General features: G+C 54.2%; 1 protein-coding gene across 5 annotated transcripts; it reads right to left on the reverse strand.

The window, feature by feature from the left end:
• On the reverse strand, positions 1 to 19,306 carry LOC131083900 (protein O-GlcNAcase-like). 5 transcript variants are annotated; one of them, XM_058024893.1, is made up of 18 exons: positions 19,122 to 19,306; positions 16,689 to 16,740; positions 13,905 to 14,002; positions 12,423 to 12,553; positions 11,374 to 11,545; positions 10,558 to 10,656; positions 9,203 to 9,487; positions 9,000 to 9,122; positions 7,824 to 8,596; positions 7,200 to 7,754; positions 6,329 to 6,503; positions 4,665 to 4,721; positions 3,747 to 3,832; positions 3,024 to 3,128; positions 1,783 to 1,874; positions 1,151 to 1,343; positions 910 to 1,081; positions 1 to 700 (listed from the first exon to the last, which is right to left on the reverse strand). In XM_058024893.1, the coding sequence occupies exons 1-18, from the start codon at positions 19,159 to 19,161 to the stop codon at positions 564 to 566; spliced, it is 3,345 nt and encodes a 1,114-aa protein (XP_057880876.1). In that variant the 5' UTR covers positions 19,162 to 19,306; the 3' UTR covers positions 1 to 563. The 5 variants fall into 5 exon arrangements, with proteins under 5 accessions (XP_057880876.1, XP_057880875.1, XP_057880877.1 ...); XM_058024892.1 differs by having other exon boundaries at positions 7,200 to 8,596; XM_058024894.1 differs by lacking the exons at positions 16,689 to 16,740; positions 19,122 to 19,306 and having other exon boundaries at positions 7,200 to 8,596; positions 12,427 to 12,553; positions 13,909 to 13,998.
• Positions 19,307 to 20,128: the final 822 nt, after the last annotated feature.

Raw genomic sequence — 20,128 nt, forward strand, 5'->3', positions numbered from 1 at the left:
CCAGCAAACGCTTTATTGCCAAGGACAGCGCTTCCCTCAGGCCCCAGGCACAAAAATAGAGGCTGCCTCACCACATCCCATACCAGATCAGTCCATACAGACCAGCAGGTCCTCATCAGTGCTGAGAGCCAGCCCCAGCACTGGCTGCCCAGTCTCAGGCCACACAGGGCATGGAGAGAGCTGGGCAGCCCAGCCTGCATGACAGGGACACTCCTGTGGCACTAAGGCACCGTGCTGTGCCCCAGGACCACAAACCCAAACACTGCTCACGAGCTCCTGCAGGCCTGAGGGTGCCCAGCGAAGGTGCAGGGTACCCAGCAAACAGTAACAGCTGGGGTGGCACAGAGGTGACCAAATCCCTTGAGCAGCAGAAATAGCTCTCTGCTACCCAGGCACCTCACAGCCCTGCACACACCCCAGTGACATCCTGCTCACCCCCATGTCCCCTCCCATGTGTACCTGGTCTGCTCCAGGTGCCCCTCTGCTCCCGCTTGCCCAGGCCGATGCTGTGTAGGATGGGGGGCTCAGCCTGGCCTGGGGCACTGCCTCCCTGTGCCCTGTCATCAGAGGAGTCGTCCCAGGAGCTGAGAGCCGGGAGAGCTGCCCCAGGCCACGGGCAGGGCCACAAAGCCCAGCTTGCTGTAGAAGCTCAGCTGCTGCCTGTCGGAGTCACTGACCTGGCAGAACACTCCCCGTGAGCCTGGAAGGGAGGTGACAGGTCAGGGCATTGGGGCTGGGGACACAGTGACAGGGAATCAGTCTCTCCCCTGCCCCTTTGTCACAGAGTGATGCCCTGAGACACAGCCCTGCATGTCCCCAGTGCAAGGGGAGGGGACAGTGCCCGGGAGCACTGGCAGGGGACAGCTCCCAGCACTCGGATGAAGGGCAGCACTCAGAGGTCATGCTCACCATTGGCCCTGAGTGCACTCAGCAGGCAGAGGGCCAGGCTGCGACTGGCCCCCACATCCAGCACACGGGGGGCTGTGCCCAGCTGTACCAGGGAGGGGAAACGCCTCAGCACGGGCTGGGGCACTGCCAGGGGCTCTGTGTGGAAGAAGAGCACTGCTTCCTCCAAGGCATCCTGTGGGAGACAAGCACAATGAGGGAACCCCCTCCACCTCTCCTATCCCTGCTCCAGGTGTCCCCTCACCTGTCCCAGAGCTGCCCCCCCTGTGCCCAGCTCTGGGGGGTACTTGTGCCTTATGGCTGGCAGCCAGCTGCTGTCTCGCTGCTGCAGGAAGCCTTCGGCGTGGAGCGCTCCGGCTGCATAGCCACAGGGGCCATCCTCATCCTCCAGCACAAAGGTGTACTCGGGGCTCAGGCTGAGGAAACTGCCCAGGAGCCTGCCAGGGAGAGGGGGAGCATGGCTGAGCTGAGCCTGAAGTTCCTGGGAAGCTTCAGAGCAGCCTTCCTCTTCATTTTCCAGCTGGACACCACACCCAGCACCTACTGACCACCCCTCTGAGACCCCTCAGCCAAGGGGAGCCATCGCAGCCTCCAACACCTCAGAGCAGCCTCTCTCTTCATTTCCCAGCTGGCCACCACACCCAGCACTCACTGACTGAGACCCCTCACCAAGGGGAACCATTGCAGCCTCCAGCATCCAGGACATCCACAGTGGTGGCTGCCATGACAGGGATGTCCCTCCCTGTCCCTTCCAGTGAGGCCACTGACAGCCATGGGGCAGTGCTGGTCCCCACAGGGACACCAAGAGAGGCCATCTCCTCACTCCCCAGCCCTGCAGCATGTCCAGGAGGGAGCCTCAGAGGGGCCACATCTCACCTGTCACCGAGGAGATCCGGGTGGGCCACGAGGATCTCTGCCACTTTGGGATCACAGTCCAGGCTCTCGCGGCACATGCGGTAAAGCTCTCCCTGGAAGAGCCAGATCCACGTCAGCCCTGGCTGTACCTGCCATGCCACAGTGCCACCACCATCTTCTGCTGGCCTTGGGCTCGTGGCCACAGCACAGGCAGCCTTCAAACCAGAAATTGCCATTCCGGTCAGGCAATCCTGAGAGCAGCTGCTGGAGCACCAAAAACAACCCTGAAACTCAGGGCTCCAGAGAGCCTGAGCACAGCAGGACATCCCCAAATGTCCTGTCCTGGTCACAGTTGAGTTTGCTGCTGCAAACATTCTGATAAAAGCCTTGCTCCTGAAAGGGGAGGCTGCCCTGATCACCCAAAAACAGAGGCAGGGCCATGTCCTGCTGTGCCTGTTCCTGCCACGGGCTGATGGGCTCAGCTGGTTCTTCCTCTCAACATTGTTGTTGTCAAGGTTCAGCCTGAGCAAACGAGCTGCACTCGTGTCTGTGCTGGCTGGATTTGTGGTGTTAGCCTTTCCTTGAGCTGGAGAGGAGCAGGGTGACGGACAGGGGTGCTCATTGCAGGTACATGGGAAAACTTTGAACATTTTGTCCCTCCATATCCAGATTCTCCCTTTGCCTCCCTGTCCCATCAAGAGCTGGCACCAAGCAGGTCACAGCTGACAGAAACTGCTGCTCTCCAGCAGGGAATCACCCCATAACCTGGATGGGTGTTTAAAAAAGGGATTTGGAGATGGATCCCCACATACTCTGGCAGTGCCCAGAGCTGCAGACTGGGGAAGGCTGCAGGAAGTTGCCATCCACACTTGTCCTGTTCTGGATTTTTCCTGGCATCTGCTCACAGTCAGTGCTGGAGATCAGCACTGGGGCTGCTCTGGAGATCATCCACAACCTGGCAACCCTGCCCTGGGCTGGTTTATCCATGGCTGAGGGGGTTTCCTCTCCTGCTCTGCCCAGATCCCTGTCAGAGAGGTGGATTTGCTGAGGCCACAGCACATTCTCCAAGCCAGTGTCTGACATGCTGCTGACAACAGCCCCAAAATCTGCCCTGGACCAGCTGGCTCTGAGCAGAGCTGGACAGAGGGACCCACCCCACACTGGGAGCTCAGCAGCAGATGAGCCTGTAACTCATCATTTTATGGGCACAACAAGTCACACAAAGGCTCTGGCAGGATCCCCCTCCATGCCACAGCTCCCACCTTATCCAGGGGCAGCAGCGGGCGCAGCAGGTACAGCTGGCTGGACGGGAACAGCGGGGGTGGATGGTAGAAAAGGTCACAGCTGTTCCCCACGGGCAGCAATGCCTGGAAAAGATACAGCCCATCAGTTCATCCTGGAGGCAGCAGGAGAATGGCTCTGAGACTCCTGAAACCCCAGGAACAACAACTGAGGTGCAGAGGCAGCTCTGCCTTCCTGAGTTTGCAGCAGCTCAGCAGCGGGGTTGGGATGGTGACTTCCCAAAGGCTCCTCAGCCCCAGAGAATGGGAGGGAGGGCCCCACTCTCACCTGCAGCTCTCCAAAGAGGCCCCCACTCTCACCTGCAGCTCCCCAAAGAGGGCCCCACTCTCACCTGCATCTCCCCAAAGAGGCCCCCACTCTCACCTGCATCTCCCCAAAGAGGGCCCCACTCTCACCTGCATCTCCCCAAAGAGGCCCCCACTCTCACCTGCAGCTCTCCAAAGAGGCTCCCACTCTCACCTGCATCTCCCCAAAGAGGACCCCACTCTCACCTGCAGCTCTCCAAAGAGAGCCCCACTCTCACCTGCATCTCCCCAAAGAGGACCCCACTCTCACCTGCATCTCCCCAAAGAGGCCCCCACTCTCACCTGCATCTCCCCAAAGAGGGCCCAACTCTCACCTGCAGCTCCCCAAAGAGGCCCCCACTCTCACCTGCAGCTCCCCAAAGAGGGCCCCACTCTCACCTGCAGCTCTCCAAAGAGGCCCCCACGGCGCGCCCAGGGCTCGGCGTCCCTCCCCAGCAGCATCGGGGCGCTGATGCTCTGGCACCCTGGAAGCAGCAGGACACAGACACACCTGAGGTGAGCAAAAAGCTGCTGGGCAGGGGGAGATCAGCCTCTGCTGATCTCCAAGGAGCTGCTCCCCAGCTGTGCAGCCCAGGGTGGTGAGAATGTGCCCTGCATGCTGCTTCCCTAAGGAAGGGGCTCAAGGCACATGGATCCCTCTCACACTGAACTTGGGGACCTGCTCAGGTCATCACCTGGTGACAGTTCTTGCTTTGTAAGAGGTCACAAGGCCCCCAGAACAACCAGGGAGCCCCAAACCAGAGGAAAACTGTGCAAAGCGATGCACAGGCATTCAAAAAACAGCCCCACCTCTCACCCAGGGCATTGCTGCTTCCAGAACTCTTTTTCCACACAAGCTAAGGGGTCTTTGGGATAAAAGGGCTGAGGAACCATATCCTAGAAATAGCTGTGGGATATGGTGAAGATCTGCTCCCTCCCTGGCAGCATTCCCAGGGCCATTCCTGCAGGCAGAGTGTGGGGAAGGGCAGCCTGATGGCTGTGGCATTCACATTCTCTGAACATAGAGAGAGATAATTCTCTTTTACAGGTTTTTTCCTGGAGAAGCACAGAAAGAAGAGAAAATAAGTATTAGCAGAATCCAATTACCAAATCCCTTCAGGTTAATAATCTCCCTAACACATTCCACATGTGCAAAACCAGCAGGAGCAGCAAGTAGAGCTAAGAATTGTTTTCTCTTCATCTCTCTCTCTGTTCAGAGAATGTGAATGCCACAGATGGCGAATGGGGCTGGGGGTGATGGGGGGCAGCAGCCAGACCCCTGGCAGGTGGGTGAGCCAGGGCAGTGCCCATACTTACAGCCAAAGCAGCTCCCCCAGGTGCCCTTGGGGTCAGGGTCGCACAGGAGGTGACCATCTGCAAAGGAGGTGAGCACAGGACAAGGGTCAGCAGCAGAAAATATCAAATATCAATACAAGGGGAGGCGAGCTCCAGTGGGGACCCTGGCACTACCAGAACCCCAAATCTCTGTGCTGGGTCCCAGACACCTTCACCTCCTTCTTGGGGAAGAGAGCAAGCACCAGGTGTGCCTCAGTGCTTCAGGGTCCTGGCACCCTGATGGAGCCCCACATTTCTCCTCACAGAGAAAAGCAAGGCACAGTTCTTCCCAAGAATATTCTTATCTCATTTGCTGTGCCTGTGTTTGTGCCAAAGTAGAATGCAATATGAAGATTGTTTACCCAGAGTGATGGGGTTTTGTTTCCTTGGCCTGTCAGGGCCAGGTGTGTGTGTGTGTTGGGACTGTTGGGTGACAGTCATGAGATTCTGTACAGGGTTGAGTGCTGGGCAGATTCAGTTTAGATGCAATATAATATAATATAGAATAATATAGTATAATAAAGTAATTATTTAGCCTTCTGATAAGATGGAGTCAGATGCCTCCATCATTCCTCTCCCCTCACTGGGGGTTGCCTGCAAATACTCTACTCTGACATGGCCAGGTTTGGATAGGTGTGATGGGGCTGGCAGGGCTGGCATCAGCCACGTGTAGGGGGATAGAATATAAGAAAACAAAGATAGTGTAGAAAGTAATCTTACCCCTAAGGAGTTGCAGCTGGGCCAATTATCAAAGATTAGGAACAGGCCTGACTTTAACAGGCCACAGCTGTAACCAGTGAGAAGAAGAGTGCTATAAAAGAGTGGAGTGGCTGGTTGAGAAGGGAATTGGAGTCAGTTGGTGATTTTGTGAAGAAGAGTCAGTGCTCTGAGGAGCTGCCCATGAGAAACACTAAGAAGGTGTGAAACTTTTGTTGGGTGACAGTCACAAGATTCTGTACAGCGTTGAGTGCTGGGCAGATTCAGTTTAGATGTAATGTAATATACTATAAAATAGTATAGTATAATAAAGTAATTAATTAGCCTTCTGATAAGGTGGAGTCCTCCTCATCATTTGTTGGGGATTGCTTACAAATACTCTACTCCAACACAGCTGGGTTTGGATAGGTGTGATGGGGCTGGCAGGAATGGCATCAGCCACGTGTAGGGGGATAAAATACAAGAAAATAAAGATAGTGTAGAAAGTAATCTTACCCTTAAGGAGTTGCAGCTGGGCCAATTATCAAAGATTAGGACTTTAAAAGGCCACAGCTGTAACCAATGACAAGAAAAGTGCTATAAAAGAGTGGAGTGGCTGGTTGAGAGGGGCACTGGAGTCAGGTGATGATTTTGTGAAGAAGAAACAGTCAGTGCTCTGAGGAGCTAGCCATGAGAAACACCAAGAAGGTATGAAACTTTTTTGGGTGACAGTCATGAGATGCTGGGCAGATTCAGTTTAGATGTAATGTAATATACTATAAAATAATATAGTATAATAAAGTAATTAATTAGCCTTCTGATAAGGTGGAGTCCTCCTCATCATTTGTTGGGGGTTGCCTACAAATATACTCTGACACAGCTGGGTTTGGATAGGTGTGATGGGAATGACATACATGGCAGGAATGGAAGGGCTGGCATCAGGCACGTACCCAGCCAGAGGACGAAGGCGCTGGCAGCCAGCAGCAGGTTCCGGATGTCCCACAGGTAGGGGTGCAGGTCGTAGAGCAGTGCCCTGCCGGCCGTGCTGACCAGGCGGCTGTGCAGGCGGCACGTCCGGGCGCAGAGCTGCTGGAAGGAGCGAGCCCGGCCCCGCCACTGCGTGACCTGGGGACACACAGAGCCTGTCAGACACCTGGGGGACACCTGAGCCACATTGCAATGTGAGATGTTTTCTATTACCGTCTGTATGGCAGATTATCTTTGGTCAAGTGGGCAGTTTGCCTTATCTCTCTCTTTGAGTGACTACAATCCCTCCACCCTCAGGAGGGGACATCTGCTGATAACAGCCATTGAATGTCACTGCATGGCTGATAAGAACTACAGCATCCCATTGGGAGATGCTCCGCCCATTGGGAGGAGCCAAGCATTCCTAACTGGGTATAATCCAGAGGTTTTGAGACACCAGCACGGCTTTCTCCATGGGATTCCCCAGAGAAACAGCAGCTGTCTCTTCCACTGGATCTTCAGAGGAAGAATACATCCTTCTCTACAGGACCCCCTTGCTCCAACAGACCCACCCCTGACACTGCAGGAGGGCTGCAGCCACATTTCCAATGGCACTGCTACCAACACCCTGACCCTTTTATTTGTTTTCTTCTTCCCTATTAAAGAATTGTTATTTCCTGCTCTCATATTTTTGCCTGAGATTCCCTTAATTTAAAATTTATAGCAATTCAGAGGGATGGGGAGGGTTTACATTCTCCATTTCAGGGGAAGCTCCTGCCTTCCTTAGCAGACTCCTGTCTTTCCAAACCAACACAACACCCCAGCCATGGCAGCCACCTTCCAGAGCAGTCTTACCCCACAGGCATCAGGAGCTGTGTCCGGGACCCCCACGCTGAGGCTGTTGGCTCGCAGCCACCGAAAGTGCTCCAGGAGCTGCTGTGCCAGAGCCCCGTGCTGGTAGGGCAGGTAGAAGAGCTCCACCAGCATCCGCACCTCCTCCAGGGTCAGGGGTGATGTGGGGCTGGGCATGGCCTCCTCTGGGGTCAGGGGTGCTGTGGGGTGGGGTCTGGCCTCCTTTGGGGTCATTGGTGCTGTGAGGGTGGTCCTGGGCTCCTCTGGGGTTACCTGGGATGTGGGGATGGCTCTGGCCTCCTTGAGGGTCATGGGGCCAGATCCAGCCTCTTCTGGGGTCACCTGTGAGGTGGGGCTGGTCCTGGCTTCCTCTGGGGTGACCTGGGATGTGGGGCTGGTCCTGGCCTTCTCTGGGGTCACCTGGGATGCGGGGCTGGTCCTGGCCTCCTTGAGGGCCATGGGGCCAGACTCAGCCTTTTTTGGGGTTACCTGCGGTGTGGAGCTTGTCCTGGCCTCCTTAAGGGTTATGGGGCCAGATTCAGCCTCCTTTGGGGCCACCTGGGATGTGGGGCTGGTCCTGGCCTCCTTAAGGGTTATGGGGTCAGATTCAGCCTCCTCTGGGGCCACCTGGGATGTGGGGCTGGTCCTGACCTCCTTGGGAGCCATGGGGCCAGACCCAGCCTCCTTGAGGGCCATGGGGCCAGACTCAGCCTCCTTTGGGGTCACTGATGCCATGGGGCTGGTCCTGGGCTCCTCTGGGGTCATCTTTGCTGTGGGGTTGGTCCTGGCATCTTTGGGGGACATGGGGCCAGATTCAGCCTCCTTTGGGGTCACCGGTGCCATGGGACCAGGCCCAGCACCAACCTCATCAGCCAGTGGGGCTGTGGCACCAGGGCTGGCACCATCCCCAGGTCCTGGGGGTGTCTGGGGCACATCAGTCCTGATGGCCTCAGGCTGGGTGCTGCTGGGAGAGTGGACGGGGCTGCCATCCCCTGTCCTGGCATCACTGGTGGGCAGGGAGATGTTCTGACTGGTGTTGGCCCCACTGCTGGAGCTCATGGTAGGGCTGGGGAGGTTCTGGGTGGCCTCTGTGGTTCCTGCAGACTGGGCACTCCCATCCATGCTGGGCAGAGCAGAGGGGGGTTCACAGCTCCCTGTGGTGGTGAGCTGGTCCCCAGTAGGGCTCTGCTGGTGGCCAGGGGGTGTCCTGGCTGAGGTCACCTCCCTGCACCCCTCCTCTGGTGCCTCTCTGCAGGGCTCAGGGCTGTGCTGGTCTGCCCCACCAGGAGCAGAGCTGTGGGGCTGAGGGTCAGGGGTGCCCTCCTGTCCTCCTGCTGTGCCAGGTTGCAGCTTTGGTCCTCCCTTGAGGCTGACACTGGGCTGTGCTGGGGTCCTTCCTCCTGCCAGAAAGGAACAAGAGGAGGGAAACTCCTTTGGCACCTGCATGGAAATGGGGCAGGACAGTGCCAGGTACCTCCACCCCTGAGCTGCCAGGACCCTGGGCTGGGCTGAGGCTGTGGCTTTGCAGAGGCAAACATTGCAAAACACCAAGCTCACCCCTGGCTGACCTCCTCCTCCAGAGCTGGCCCAGGCTCTGCTTGTGCCAGCCAGGGAAACCCTCTGCAGGCTGTGGCCATGGCAGGAGCACCCACGGGGCAGCACAGCACAGCTGCCCACCATGGCCTGCATGGCCCTGCTGCCACACCAGCCCCAGCCCCTCCAGATGGGCAGGGTGGAGTTCCTAACCCCCACTCCAACACTCCAGGGATGGAGGGATGCTGCTGCTCATGCAAATCATTTTACCTGGCTCCAAGGCTTGCTGGTTTATCTCAGCCACCCAGTCACGTAGAGCCAGCTCCAAGGCTTCCTGCGGGCTGTAGCTTCCATCCTGAGCTCCTTGGCTGTCCCCCAGGGCTCCCTCCATTCCTGAGGAACTGCAGCTCATCAGCCTGGGCAGCCCTGCAGGGCTGGGCATGCACAGAGCTGACAGGCACGGTGCCAGGTACCTGTGTGCTCAGGGTGGGCACAGCTCCCCAGCTCGCTCCCAAACCAGGTGCCCAGCGTGTGGATGGGGATGAAGTTGGCCTGGAGCTCACAGTTGGGGTTGAGGAGCAGCCCTTGGAGCCTGGCCATGAGGCCAGGAGCTCGGCCCATGTAGGGGCCCAGGAAGACTCGTCTGCAGTCATAGTCGTTGGCGTAGAGGTTGTCCCAGATGACGGGAGGGCGCCTCAGGACGGCCTCCACCTCCTCCAGCAGCTCTGCTGACAGCTCCTGGGACACCACCTTGGGGCCTGGGCTCCAGCACAGACACACAGCACGGACAAGGGCATGGAGATGAGGTTGTGGTCACCACAGTGAGGAGAGCAGAGCCCCAGCCCAAAGCCCTGCACACAGCAGGGCCACTGCTGATGGCTCTCCCAGCACAGCCTGTGGCCACGGGGTTTGAGACACTGGCCACGTGGAGCCACATTTCTCCTCACAGAGAAAAGCAAGGCACAGTTCTTCCCAAGAATATTTCTAGGATTCACGTTCTCTGAACCTCAGAGAGAGGAAAAACAATTCTTATTTGCTGTGCCTGTGTTTGTGCCAAAGTAGAATGCAACATGGAGATTGTTTACCCAAGGAGATGGTGTTTTGTTTCCTTGGCCTGTCAGGGCCAGGTGTGTGTGTGTCAGCACTGAAGGCTGAGATTCTGTGCAGTTGAGTGTTTGGCAGATTCAGTTTAGATGTAATGTAACATAGTCTAATAATATAATAAAGTAATATATAGTATTATATATTACTACTAATAATATAATTATGATATAATTATCATTATATTAGTCGTTATTCATTTATATAATATATATAATGTTATATTTATAATAATATAATGTAATATATAATATATAATTTATAATTTTATGTTTATAAGTATAGAAAATATATTTAAATACATAAATATACTAATATTTTAATATATATTTAATACTAATATATGTATATATTAAAATTATTTATATAAATATATACAATAGAGGAAATTTATATTCTTATATATATTATAGTTCTATAAGTATTATTTCTTTTTATAATTATTAATTATTATTATAATTATTATATTAATTAAATATTACATATTATATATTACTACTAATAATATATAATATAATATAATATAATATATATAATATACTAATAATATATAGTATATTATATATTACTACCAATAATATATAGTATTATAGAATATATATATGTATATATATATATATATAGTATAATAAAGTAATTAATTACTCTTCTAATAAGGTGGACTCCTCCTCCCTATCATCATTTCTCCCTGCCATGGGCTCAGCCTGTTTTGCTGGTCCATGCTCACCTGTCCAGATGACAGCGATCCCTGGGAGCAGCTCCTGCCCAATGGTCTGCAGGTAGCAGGACTGGCTGGGGCTGGGAGAGCACAGTGAGCTGCAATACTCTGGGGAGAGAGCACAGAGCATCCCCTGGGGGCTGGGGACCACGAGAGGAGGGACTGCCAGGATCCTGGACTAGTCCTGACACCTCAGAGCTCCCCTGGGAGGGTGAGGAGGCTGGGAGGGGCTGCCAGGATCATGGGCTAGCCCTGAGGTGGTCAGAGCTCCCCTGGGAGAGTGAGGAGCCCAGGGAGAGCTGTGGGAGCTGCCAGGATCATGGGCTAGTCCTAGTCTAGCCCTGAGGTGGCCAGAGCTCTCCTGGGAGGATGAGGAAGCTGGGATGGGCTACCAGGATCATGGACTAGTCCTAGTCTAGTCCTGAGGTGGTCAGAGCTCCACTAGGAGGTTGAGGAGGCTGGGAAGGGCTGCTGGGATCATGGACTAGTCCTAGTCTAGCCCGGGGATGGCCAGAGCTGCCCTGGGAGGGTGAGGAGCCCAGGAAGAGCTGTGGGAGCTGCCAGGATCATGGGCTAGTCCTAGCCTAGTTCTGAGATGGGCAGAGCTCCACTAGGAGGATGAGGAGGCTGGGATGGGCTGCTGGGATCATGGGTAGTCCCAGTCTAGCCCTGAGGTGGCCAGAGCTCCCCCGGGAGGGTGAGGAGCCCAGGGAGAGCTGTGGAGGTGCCAGGGCACTCAGCTTTCAGCAGAGTCAGGGGTGCAGCCCACGGGCACCCCAGTCTGAGGGGGCTCCCCGCTTTGGGCACTGGGGCTGCAGGCAGTACCTGTAGGGCAGAAGAGGAAGACTGAGGGCTGGCCCAGCTCTTGGTACACCTGGTTGGCCACAGAGGCCTGAGCCTGTGCCAGGGAGGGGAAGACATCTCTGTCAGCCTGGCACATGCAGGGGTCGATGTCGTCGAAGAGCAGCGCGAAGGAGCGGCACCCCAGGGCGGCCACCTGTGGGCACAGACAGGGGCTGCTGGGACCCCCGGGCAGCAGAGACCCCCAGGGAGCTCCACAGGGGCATCTGAGCATGGCACAGCACGGGGCAGCTCCTGCCAAGGGAGTGGCAGCTGCCCATGGAGCCACCCCACCAAGCCAACAGCTCTGTGCCCTCCCTGGGGAGCCTGGGCTCTGTGCCACCCTCAGCGCTGCCCAGCAGCTTCTGGGGCTTGGCTGCTCCTTCTCCTGCACCCATGGAGCCCTCAGCTCTCTGTCACAGTGACAGGGACAGCACATTGGCCACTGGGCAGCCCAGAGCAGCAGGAAGGGTTCACACCCCCATAGCAGCCCACGGGGTGGGCACAGGGGGCACACATGGGGACCCTTAAACACGTCTGAGTGGGCACAGGGGGTGTCACTGACATCTTTTAGGAAAAATCCTTTCCTTTGGATTTTTCCTCCTGAGAAGCTGAAAGGCCTCAGGAACAAAATGTGAACATTGATTATCTGCTGCTGTGGAATGCAACAGGTGCATCTGTGATTGGTCTCATGTGGTTGTTTGTAATTAATGGTCAATCACAGTCAGCTGTCTTGGACAAAGAGTCTGAGACAGAAGCCTTTATCATTCTTTCCTGTTCTATTCTTAGCCAGCCTTCTGATGAAATCCTTTCTTCTATTCTTTTAGTATAGTTTTAATGTAATATATATCATAAAATAATAAATCAGCCTTCTGAAACGTGGAGTCAGATCCTCGTCTCTTCCCTCATCCTAAGACCCCTGTGAACACCGTCACACAGGGGGCACACATGGGCACACATGGGCACACATGGGCACACATAGCACGTGTGCCCCTGGCCTGGGAGCAGTGGGATGAAGGAATGGCCCACGGTACCTGCCTGAGTTTTTGCTGCAGCAGGAGGCGATCCCCAGCGCTGGAAAACACCATGTCCTGGCCGGCAGAAATGGCGAAAATAAACTCCACCCCCCGTTCGTGGGCAGCCTCGATGAGAGACCGCATGCGGGCTGGGGACAGAGCACAGGGGAACTGTGAGAGCTGGGAGGGACAGGGGACACGGACGGGGTGCGGGGATGAGGGATGGAGGAGAGTAAGAGACGGAGGGGAATAAGGGATGGAAAGGGATGAAGGATAGAGCAGGACAAGGGGTGGAGGGGGACAAGGAATGGAGAGAGAAAAGGGATGGACAAAGGATGGAGGGGGACAAGGGGTGGAGGGGAAAGAATGATGGAGCAGGACCGAGGAATCTAATGGAACAAGAGATGGAGGGGAATAAGGGGTGGAGGAGGACAAAGGATGGAGAAGGACCAAGGGATGGAGGGGAATGAAGGATGGAACGGGACAAGCAATGAAGGGGAATAAGGGGTGGAATAGGACAAGGGTTGGAGAGGGAAAAGGGATGGAATGGAATAAGGGATGGAAGGGGAAAAAGGATGGAGCAGGACCAAGGGATGGAATGTAACAAGGAATGGAGGGGAATAAGGGGTGGAGGGGGACAAGGGATTGAAGGAGACAAAGGATGGAGCAGGACAAGGGATGGAATAGGACAAGGAATAGGTGGTACAAGGGATGGAGGGGGAAAAGGTATGGAGGGGTAAAAAGGATGGAGCAGGACCAAGGGATGGAATGGAACAAGGGATGGAGGGGCATAAGGGATGGAGGGGAATAAAGGATGGATGAGGACAAAGGATGAAGGAGAATAAGGGATGGAATAGGACAAGGAATGAAGGGGAATAAGGGATGGAGGGGGAAAAGGGATGGAAGGGAAAAAGGATGAAGCAGGAAAGGGATGAAGGGGGACAGGGGATGGAGCGAGACAAAGGATGGAGCAGGATGAAATTGAACAAGGATGAAATTGAACAAGGAATGGAGGAGAAGAAGGGGTGGAGAGGGACAAAGGATGAAGGGGAATAAGGGATGGAATAGGACAAGAAATGCAGGGGAATAAGGAATGGAGGGGGGAAAGGGATGGAAGGGAATAAGGGATGGAAAGAGAAAAAGGACTGAGCAGGACAAGGGATGGAAGGGGCAGGGAGAGTGAACCCCAGGATTGTGAAAGGAAGGAGCTGAGGTCACTGGGAGGGGAGAGGCTCCAGGAGGACCATTCCCACTCTCTTATGACACAGAGGACTTTTGGCAAGGGTCTGTGGGCCTGGCTGTACTCAAGCACATTGCCTGAGACCCACATGGGAGGCTGGCTGCTCCCTGAGGCAATTCCCCATGATGGGCACACTCTGGGAGCCTTCTTGCCCTTGGCAAGATCTGGGGGCCTCCCTGCAATGGGGGAGGTCCTGGCAGGATGGAAACAGCCGTGACACAGCCCATGCCTTCCCCTGAGGGGCCCAGCAGAGCCGGTACCTGCCTCATGCTCTGTGTAGGGCTCTCTCCAGAGCAGCCGGTGCTTCAGCTCATCCTTGGGTGCGTACATGTAGCAGTTCAGCCCCCGCTGCTGCAGCCTGGGCAGGGAGAGAAAGGAGTCAGCCAGGCTCCCCACGGGCTCTTTGCACAGCCACAGGGAGGCAGAGAGCTCAGCCAGTGCTCCAGTGCTGAGCTCTGATGTGGGAACCCAGGAAATCCCTCTGGCTGCCCTGGAGGGCTCCAGCCCCTGCCCAGGGGGCTCAGGGACCTTGGCACAGAGCCCAGGACCCCTGTGCCTTTGATTTAGCCCTTGGAAAAAACAATTACTAATGTTATATGAAGAATTACAAGCCATGAAAGCTTAAGTAGAATGATAGTGAATTTATCATGGGGTGAAAAATAGATTTTTGGGGTTTTTAGAATGGGGTTCAAGAGGCAAGATGGAGAGATCTGGGCGTGTCCAGCCTTTCTCCTTCTTCTTCTTGGCCTCCATCTTCTGCTGTGATGTTGGCACTTTTGGTCTAGAGTAGAAGCTCACTGTCTAATAGGTGATAGGTATTGGGAAGTAATTGTAAATATTGTACACGTAGTTTTTAGTATAAAAAGACAACATTGCCTCTGAGGCAGGCAGAGTGCCTCTGACCTGCTGAGCGGACCTTGGCAGGTCAAGAGAAAGATTTTTATGGATAAGTTACGATAAACAACCTTGAGACCAAGAAATGGAGAGTTCTGACTCCTTCTTCGACCACCAGGCTGGGAAAAGAGACTTTCTAACTCATCTTGGGGTCACTCTGAGCAGCAAAAGTCCCGAGACTGTAAGGTTGGTGTCAGACACCAGCAGGATGTGCCCCTGGGAGGGCAGACCCCTCCCTCTTTTGGCACTTCTGCATGGAAGCCATCTGATATATTCATTGGTTTTATTCATCCTCCTCAGCAGAAAATATTTTACATTTTCCCACAGTGAACAGAGTAGAAAGCACTGCAGGTATCTCATTATAAAAGTTCCTTATTTTGTTTCTTTCTAGATAAGATACCAATGGGCATGTCACCCTCAAGTGCCACATGCCAGTGCAGCACCAGGCAAAAACTTTTCATTCCTGAAGTATTTAGAACATCCCAGCTTGTTTTCCTTCCATTTTCTGTATCTCAGGGAGCTGGGGGTGCTCAGCCTGCAGAAAATGAGACTCAGGGGTGCCCCCATCACTCTGCACAGCTGCTGAAAGGTGCCTGTGCTCAGCTGGGGCTGGGCTCTGTCTGCAGCAGCACTGACACAACCAGAGCACACAGCCTCGAGCTGCACCAAGGGAAATACAGGCTGGATAGCAGGGAAAAGTTTTTCACAGAAAGGTGATAAAGTTCTGGAATGTTCTGCCTGGGGAGGTGGTGCAGTCCCCATCCCTGGGTGTGTTTAACAAAGCCTGGATGTGGCACTGGGTGCCAGGGTTTGGTTGGGGTGTTGGGGCTGGGTTGTGTATTTGATGATCTTGGAGGTCTCTTCCAGCCTGGTCACTCTGTGAATTCTGTGAATTTTGTCCCTGCAGAATTCTGTCCTCTGCCCCTTAATTACATTGTCACTGCCCACTCTGTCACCTCCTTTTTATTAATTTCCCAGTCATATTTCCCTCTCCCTTTCCCTGTTGGTTGAGGTGCTTGAGAGGTACCGAGTTCCTGAACCACCTAATACAGACCCCTGCTTGCAATGTGCATTCCCCCTCTCCTCTTTTTCCTTGTCTCTGCTCTTTTTCACCAAATCCAGGAATTTAGCACAGCCTTGGGTGAGCAACAGTTTGTGTCAATTAGTGGAATTCCTATGGAATTTTGGTCACTCCTATTGCTTTTTACTGATGCTTTTCCCCAAATATCAGTATCTGGGTTTATCTACCTGCAGGCATTCCCCCCCTCCCTTCTTTTTCTTTGTGCCTGTGTTCTTTTTCTCCAAGTCCAGAATTTAGCACAGCCTTGGGTGAGTCTGTGTCAATTAATGAAATTTCTATGGAATTAATGGTTACTTCTATTGCTTTTTACTGATTTTTTTTTCAATTATTTTTTCAATTATCAATATCTGGGTTTATCTACCAGGCATTCCCCCTGTCCCTTCTTTTTCTTTGTGTCTCTGTTCTTTTTCTCCAAGTCCAGGAATTTAGCACAGCCTTGGGTGAGCAACAGTCTGTGTCAATTAGTGGAATTCCTATGGAATTGATGGTTACTCCTATTGGTTTTTTAAAATATCAAAATCTGGGTTTATCTACCAGGCATTCATCCCCTTCCTTCTTTTTCTTTGTGTCTCTGTTCTTTTTCTCCAAGTGCAGGAATTTAGCACGGCCTTGGGTGAGTCTGTGTCAATTAGTGGAATCCCTATGGAATTTTGGTTACTTCTATTGCTTTTTACTGATATTTTTTTTCAAATATCAGTATCGGGGTTTATCTACCTGCAGCCCCACAGTTTGTTTGTAAAGCCACCTCTCTCTCATTCCTTTCATTAGTACAGACCAGCTCTGAATCCTAACTGCTAATCCTAATCATTGGATGGCAGAATAATGAATAATTTCCACGAAGAAACTGCCTTTTAACTCTGGAGAAATGCGACTCTAGCCTGTATTTTGTCTGTGTTTCTGGTCTTCTCATCTGCATCATGTCCCATGCAGGGATGTGCGGAGCCCCAGCACCACCTGCCGGCCCCTTGTCCGTCTGTCCGTCCGAGAGCGCCAGGACAGGGGGACACTGAATAATGAGGCCCCTTGGCTGCCACCCCCACCTTCAGAGAGGAACATTCAGGGTACTTGCCATTGAAAGAGAAGTTTCCTCTGATCCATTGACCAGGGTCTGCCATAGAAACCTGGAAAAGGGAGGGGAAAAAAGGCAAAATGCAGTAAGAGCCTGAATGAGGGATGTGGGACTCCAGGAAGCTCTCTAAAATTCAGTTTATTCCATCCAGGGTCATGGGTGACAGAGCCTGTGCCTACAGCTGTCAGCTCCAGCTGCAGGCAGGCCTGGAGACCCTGAGTTTAGGTTATAAATGCATTATATACTTTTCTTTTGGTCACAATGCATTCTATATTTTCTTTTGGTTACAATGCATTCTATACTTTTTTTGGTCACATTATTTTTTTTTTTTTTGTTACAATGCATTCCATACTTTGCTTTGCTGAGCATCTTCATACAGTAGAATCAATCTATACCTTAACTTTTATGTCTAGCCTATCATAACTACTGTAATTACCATATTCATGTCACTGTTCTCCAATCACTAAAAGTCAGTGCATTACAGTGTAAGCTAGAAGTTGTTTTTCAGTTTTCTTGCAGTGGAAAATTCTGAAACCTTTTTTCTACTTGCAACATTTGCTGATTTGTTTACCTGTGCTCTCTTTCTGCTTGGTACAAACATCTTCTTGTTTGGGGTGGGTTTATCCTTTGCTCTAAGCCATAAAAACCCCTTCTAACTAACACAGCCTTTGCCTCCTTGGTTATCCAGTGAGACTGGCTCAGCAATTCTTTTCTTCTATATCAAAACTTGCTTCCATCTCTATTCCTTCATCAGACGCTACATTTAAAGAAATCTTTCTGCTAAGCATCTGTGAGACTTTCTTGTCAAACTTTCATCCTTCCCAACAATGCAGTTTTTGGAAAGTGCCTCAGGAGTTTCTCTGGTCTATCCCTGAATTCCAGACTTGCAGCACCCATTCTGCCTTTGGGATCACTTCCAGGGAAGGGCCCTTCCTATTCCTGCATGTAGGGAGGTGCAGAGCTGTCTGCAAAGCCAGGGAGAGAGGATATCCAGAGGAACACAAACCCTTTCCCCTGGGACAGGCTGATAAATGGGTTTGGAGAAATGCAGATTTGACAGCTCCTCAAAGTGGAGGTTAAAGGGAACCTGTCAGAGTCCCAGCACAGAGCTGAGATTTAGCAAGAGAAGAGCCTTCAGCCACTTAAATTCTCTTTAAGATCTGGCAGATGCAAGGTGAAGTCCCACAGAAAATCCATTATGTCTTGGACAGTGATGAGAATTGGCCATCAAGGTATCTCCCTGCTTTCTCTCTGCATTGTGGGCAACTTCTGAATCAATCTCTGCAGCTTCCAGCAGTCAGGGCCAAGGGCAGCAGATACTGGGAAGTGACAGCATTCCCAAAAGTGGGTGGTGCACAGGGGCAGGCTGCACTGACCCCATCAAGCTGGGAGGAAGGACCAGCTCTCCATGAGGCCAGTGTAACCTGCATTTTCCAAATCAGTGTCCCAGAGCTCACCTGCCCTCATTCCCTTGGCTGCCTTGGGCAGGAGCCCACCCTGCAGCAGCCCTGGGCAATGCTGAGGGGGTTTGCACACAGCAACACCCACTCTCCATCTGTCTCCTCTCTGCAGACACATTTTCTACCTGCCTCAACACCTACATGGTTATTCCATATATTTTGAAATAATATAAAATCACTTTGCTGTCCACCCCCCACCATGCACAGGGTCGAATTTGTGGCAACTCAAGAATCCCTGCAAACATTTCACCCAAAAAAAGTTATTTCTGTGGTAAATAATTTGCTATTTTGAGATCCCAGCGAGGTCCCCAGAGTCCCTGCATGGCCCCTGCAAGTGACACTTCCACAGCACATGGGCTGCCAAGGAGGCCACTCAGCAGAGTTCTCCTGGAATGGATTTGCCAGCATCATCCCTGTCCTCCTTCCCAGGTCAGCTCTACTACACCAGTGATTCACGTCTGAATCATGCCAGCCTCCCCACCCCTGCATTTCCTGTTTGTTTTCCATCCATTTGCGCGGTGCTGCTGCTCCCTCAGGTGGGGCAGAGGGCAGTGCCCGTCCCAGGGGTGCTGTGCTGCCAGCAGGAGGGCAGAGGGATCTGCCAGCTCCACGGGGAGCTGGGCATGTGGGCAGGGAGAACACAGAGCTCTCCCTGGCCAACTCTGGGCATGAGTCCTGCACGGCTGCCCCATGGGCAGGGTGGGCACACAGGGAAGCGCCCCTGGCTCCAGGGCAGCCAAGAGCCCCGTGTGGAGCTCTGGGACCGAGCAGAGGCTCCCTGAGCCCCTCCGGCTGTGCTGGGGCGGCTGCAGGGTGAGCTGGGGCGGTGCTGGTCCAGCCCCCTGGCAGAGATGGGGGTCAGTGCAAGGACCCCACTCCCACCTCCCCCCAGCCTGGGGCCCTTCCCGACCCCGCTTCCCTTCGGGGGAACGCCCGGGCGGGCCGGGCAGCGGCCCCGCAGGGACAGACCTACCTTCCACCGCGCCGCAGAGGAAACGCGGCCGCTCCGCCATCCCCCGCAGGAGCGGCACCGGCGGCCGGGGATGGGCGCAGGGTGCGGGGAGGGATGGAGGAGGGATGGAGGAGTGAGCAGAGAGATGGAGGAGGGATGGAGGAGGGATGGAGGAGTGAGCAGAGGGATGGAGGAGGGATGGAGGAGTGAGCAGAGAGATGGAGGAGGGATGGAGGAGGGATGGAGGAGTGAGCAGAGGGATGGAGGAGGGATGGAGGAGGGATGGAGGAGTGAGCAGAGGGATGGAGGAGGGATGGAGGAGTGAGCAGAGAGATGGAGGAGGGATGGAGGAGGGATGGAGGAGTGAGCAGAGAGACGGAGGAGGGATGGAGGAGTGCGCGAGAGGATGGAGGAGTGAGCGGGGGGACGGAGGAGTGCACGGAGGAATCCGCGGAGAGTGGAGGGGAGTGCGCCGGGGGATGCTCGGAGAGATGCGCGGAGGAACGGAGGAGTGCTTGGGGGATGGATGGAGGGGGAGCGGGGGCTGAAGGGGTGCGCGGAGCGATGCGCGGGGGGGATGGAAGGATGCGCGGAGGGGTGGAATGTTCGCTGGGGGATGCGGGAGGGATGGAATGTTTGCTGGGGGATGCAGCGCTGACGGGAAGGGACGGAAGGATGCGCGCAGAGCTCCGCGCAGGGGCGGCTCCACCGCCCGCCCGCTCCCCCCGGGCCGCGCTCGCCGCAGCGCTGGGGGCGGCTCCGCGGGTGGGGCCGGGGGGCGGAGCGCGGGGGGATCCCCAAAATCCCTGCGGAGCCCCTGGGAGGCGATGTTTGAGCCGCCGCCGCTCCCGGTTACCGGGGCCCCGCCCGGTGCCCACGGCAGCCCCGGTCCCCAATGTCCCCAACCGCGGGGTCCTCCCGGTGCAACAATTCCTTCTCCCGCCTCTGAGGCTCCCCGGGAGCCCACAGCCCCAGAGCTGATCCCGAGGGGTGGATGTCATCATCTCCCTGTGCTCACCACCGAGCTG

The sequence above is a fragment of the Melospiza georgiana genome, chromosome 5 (assembly GCF_028018845.1).
Source record: "Melospiza georgiana isolate bMelGeo1 chromosome 5, bMelGeo1.pri, whole genome shotgun sequence".
NCBI lineage: Eukaryota > Metazoa > Chordata > Aves > Passeriformes > Passerellidae > Melospiza > Melospiza georgiana.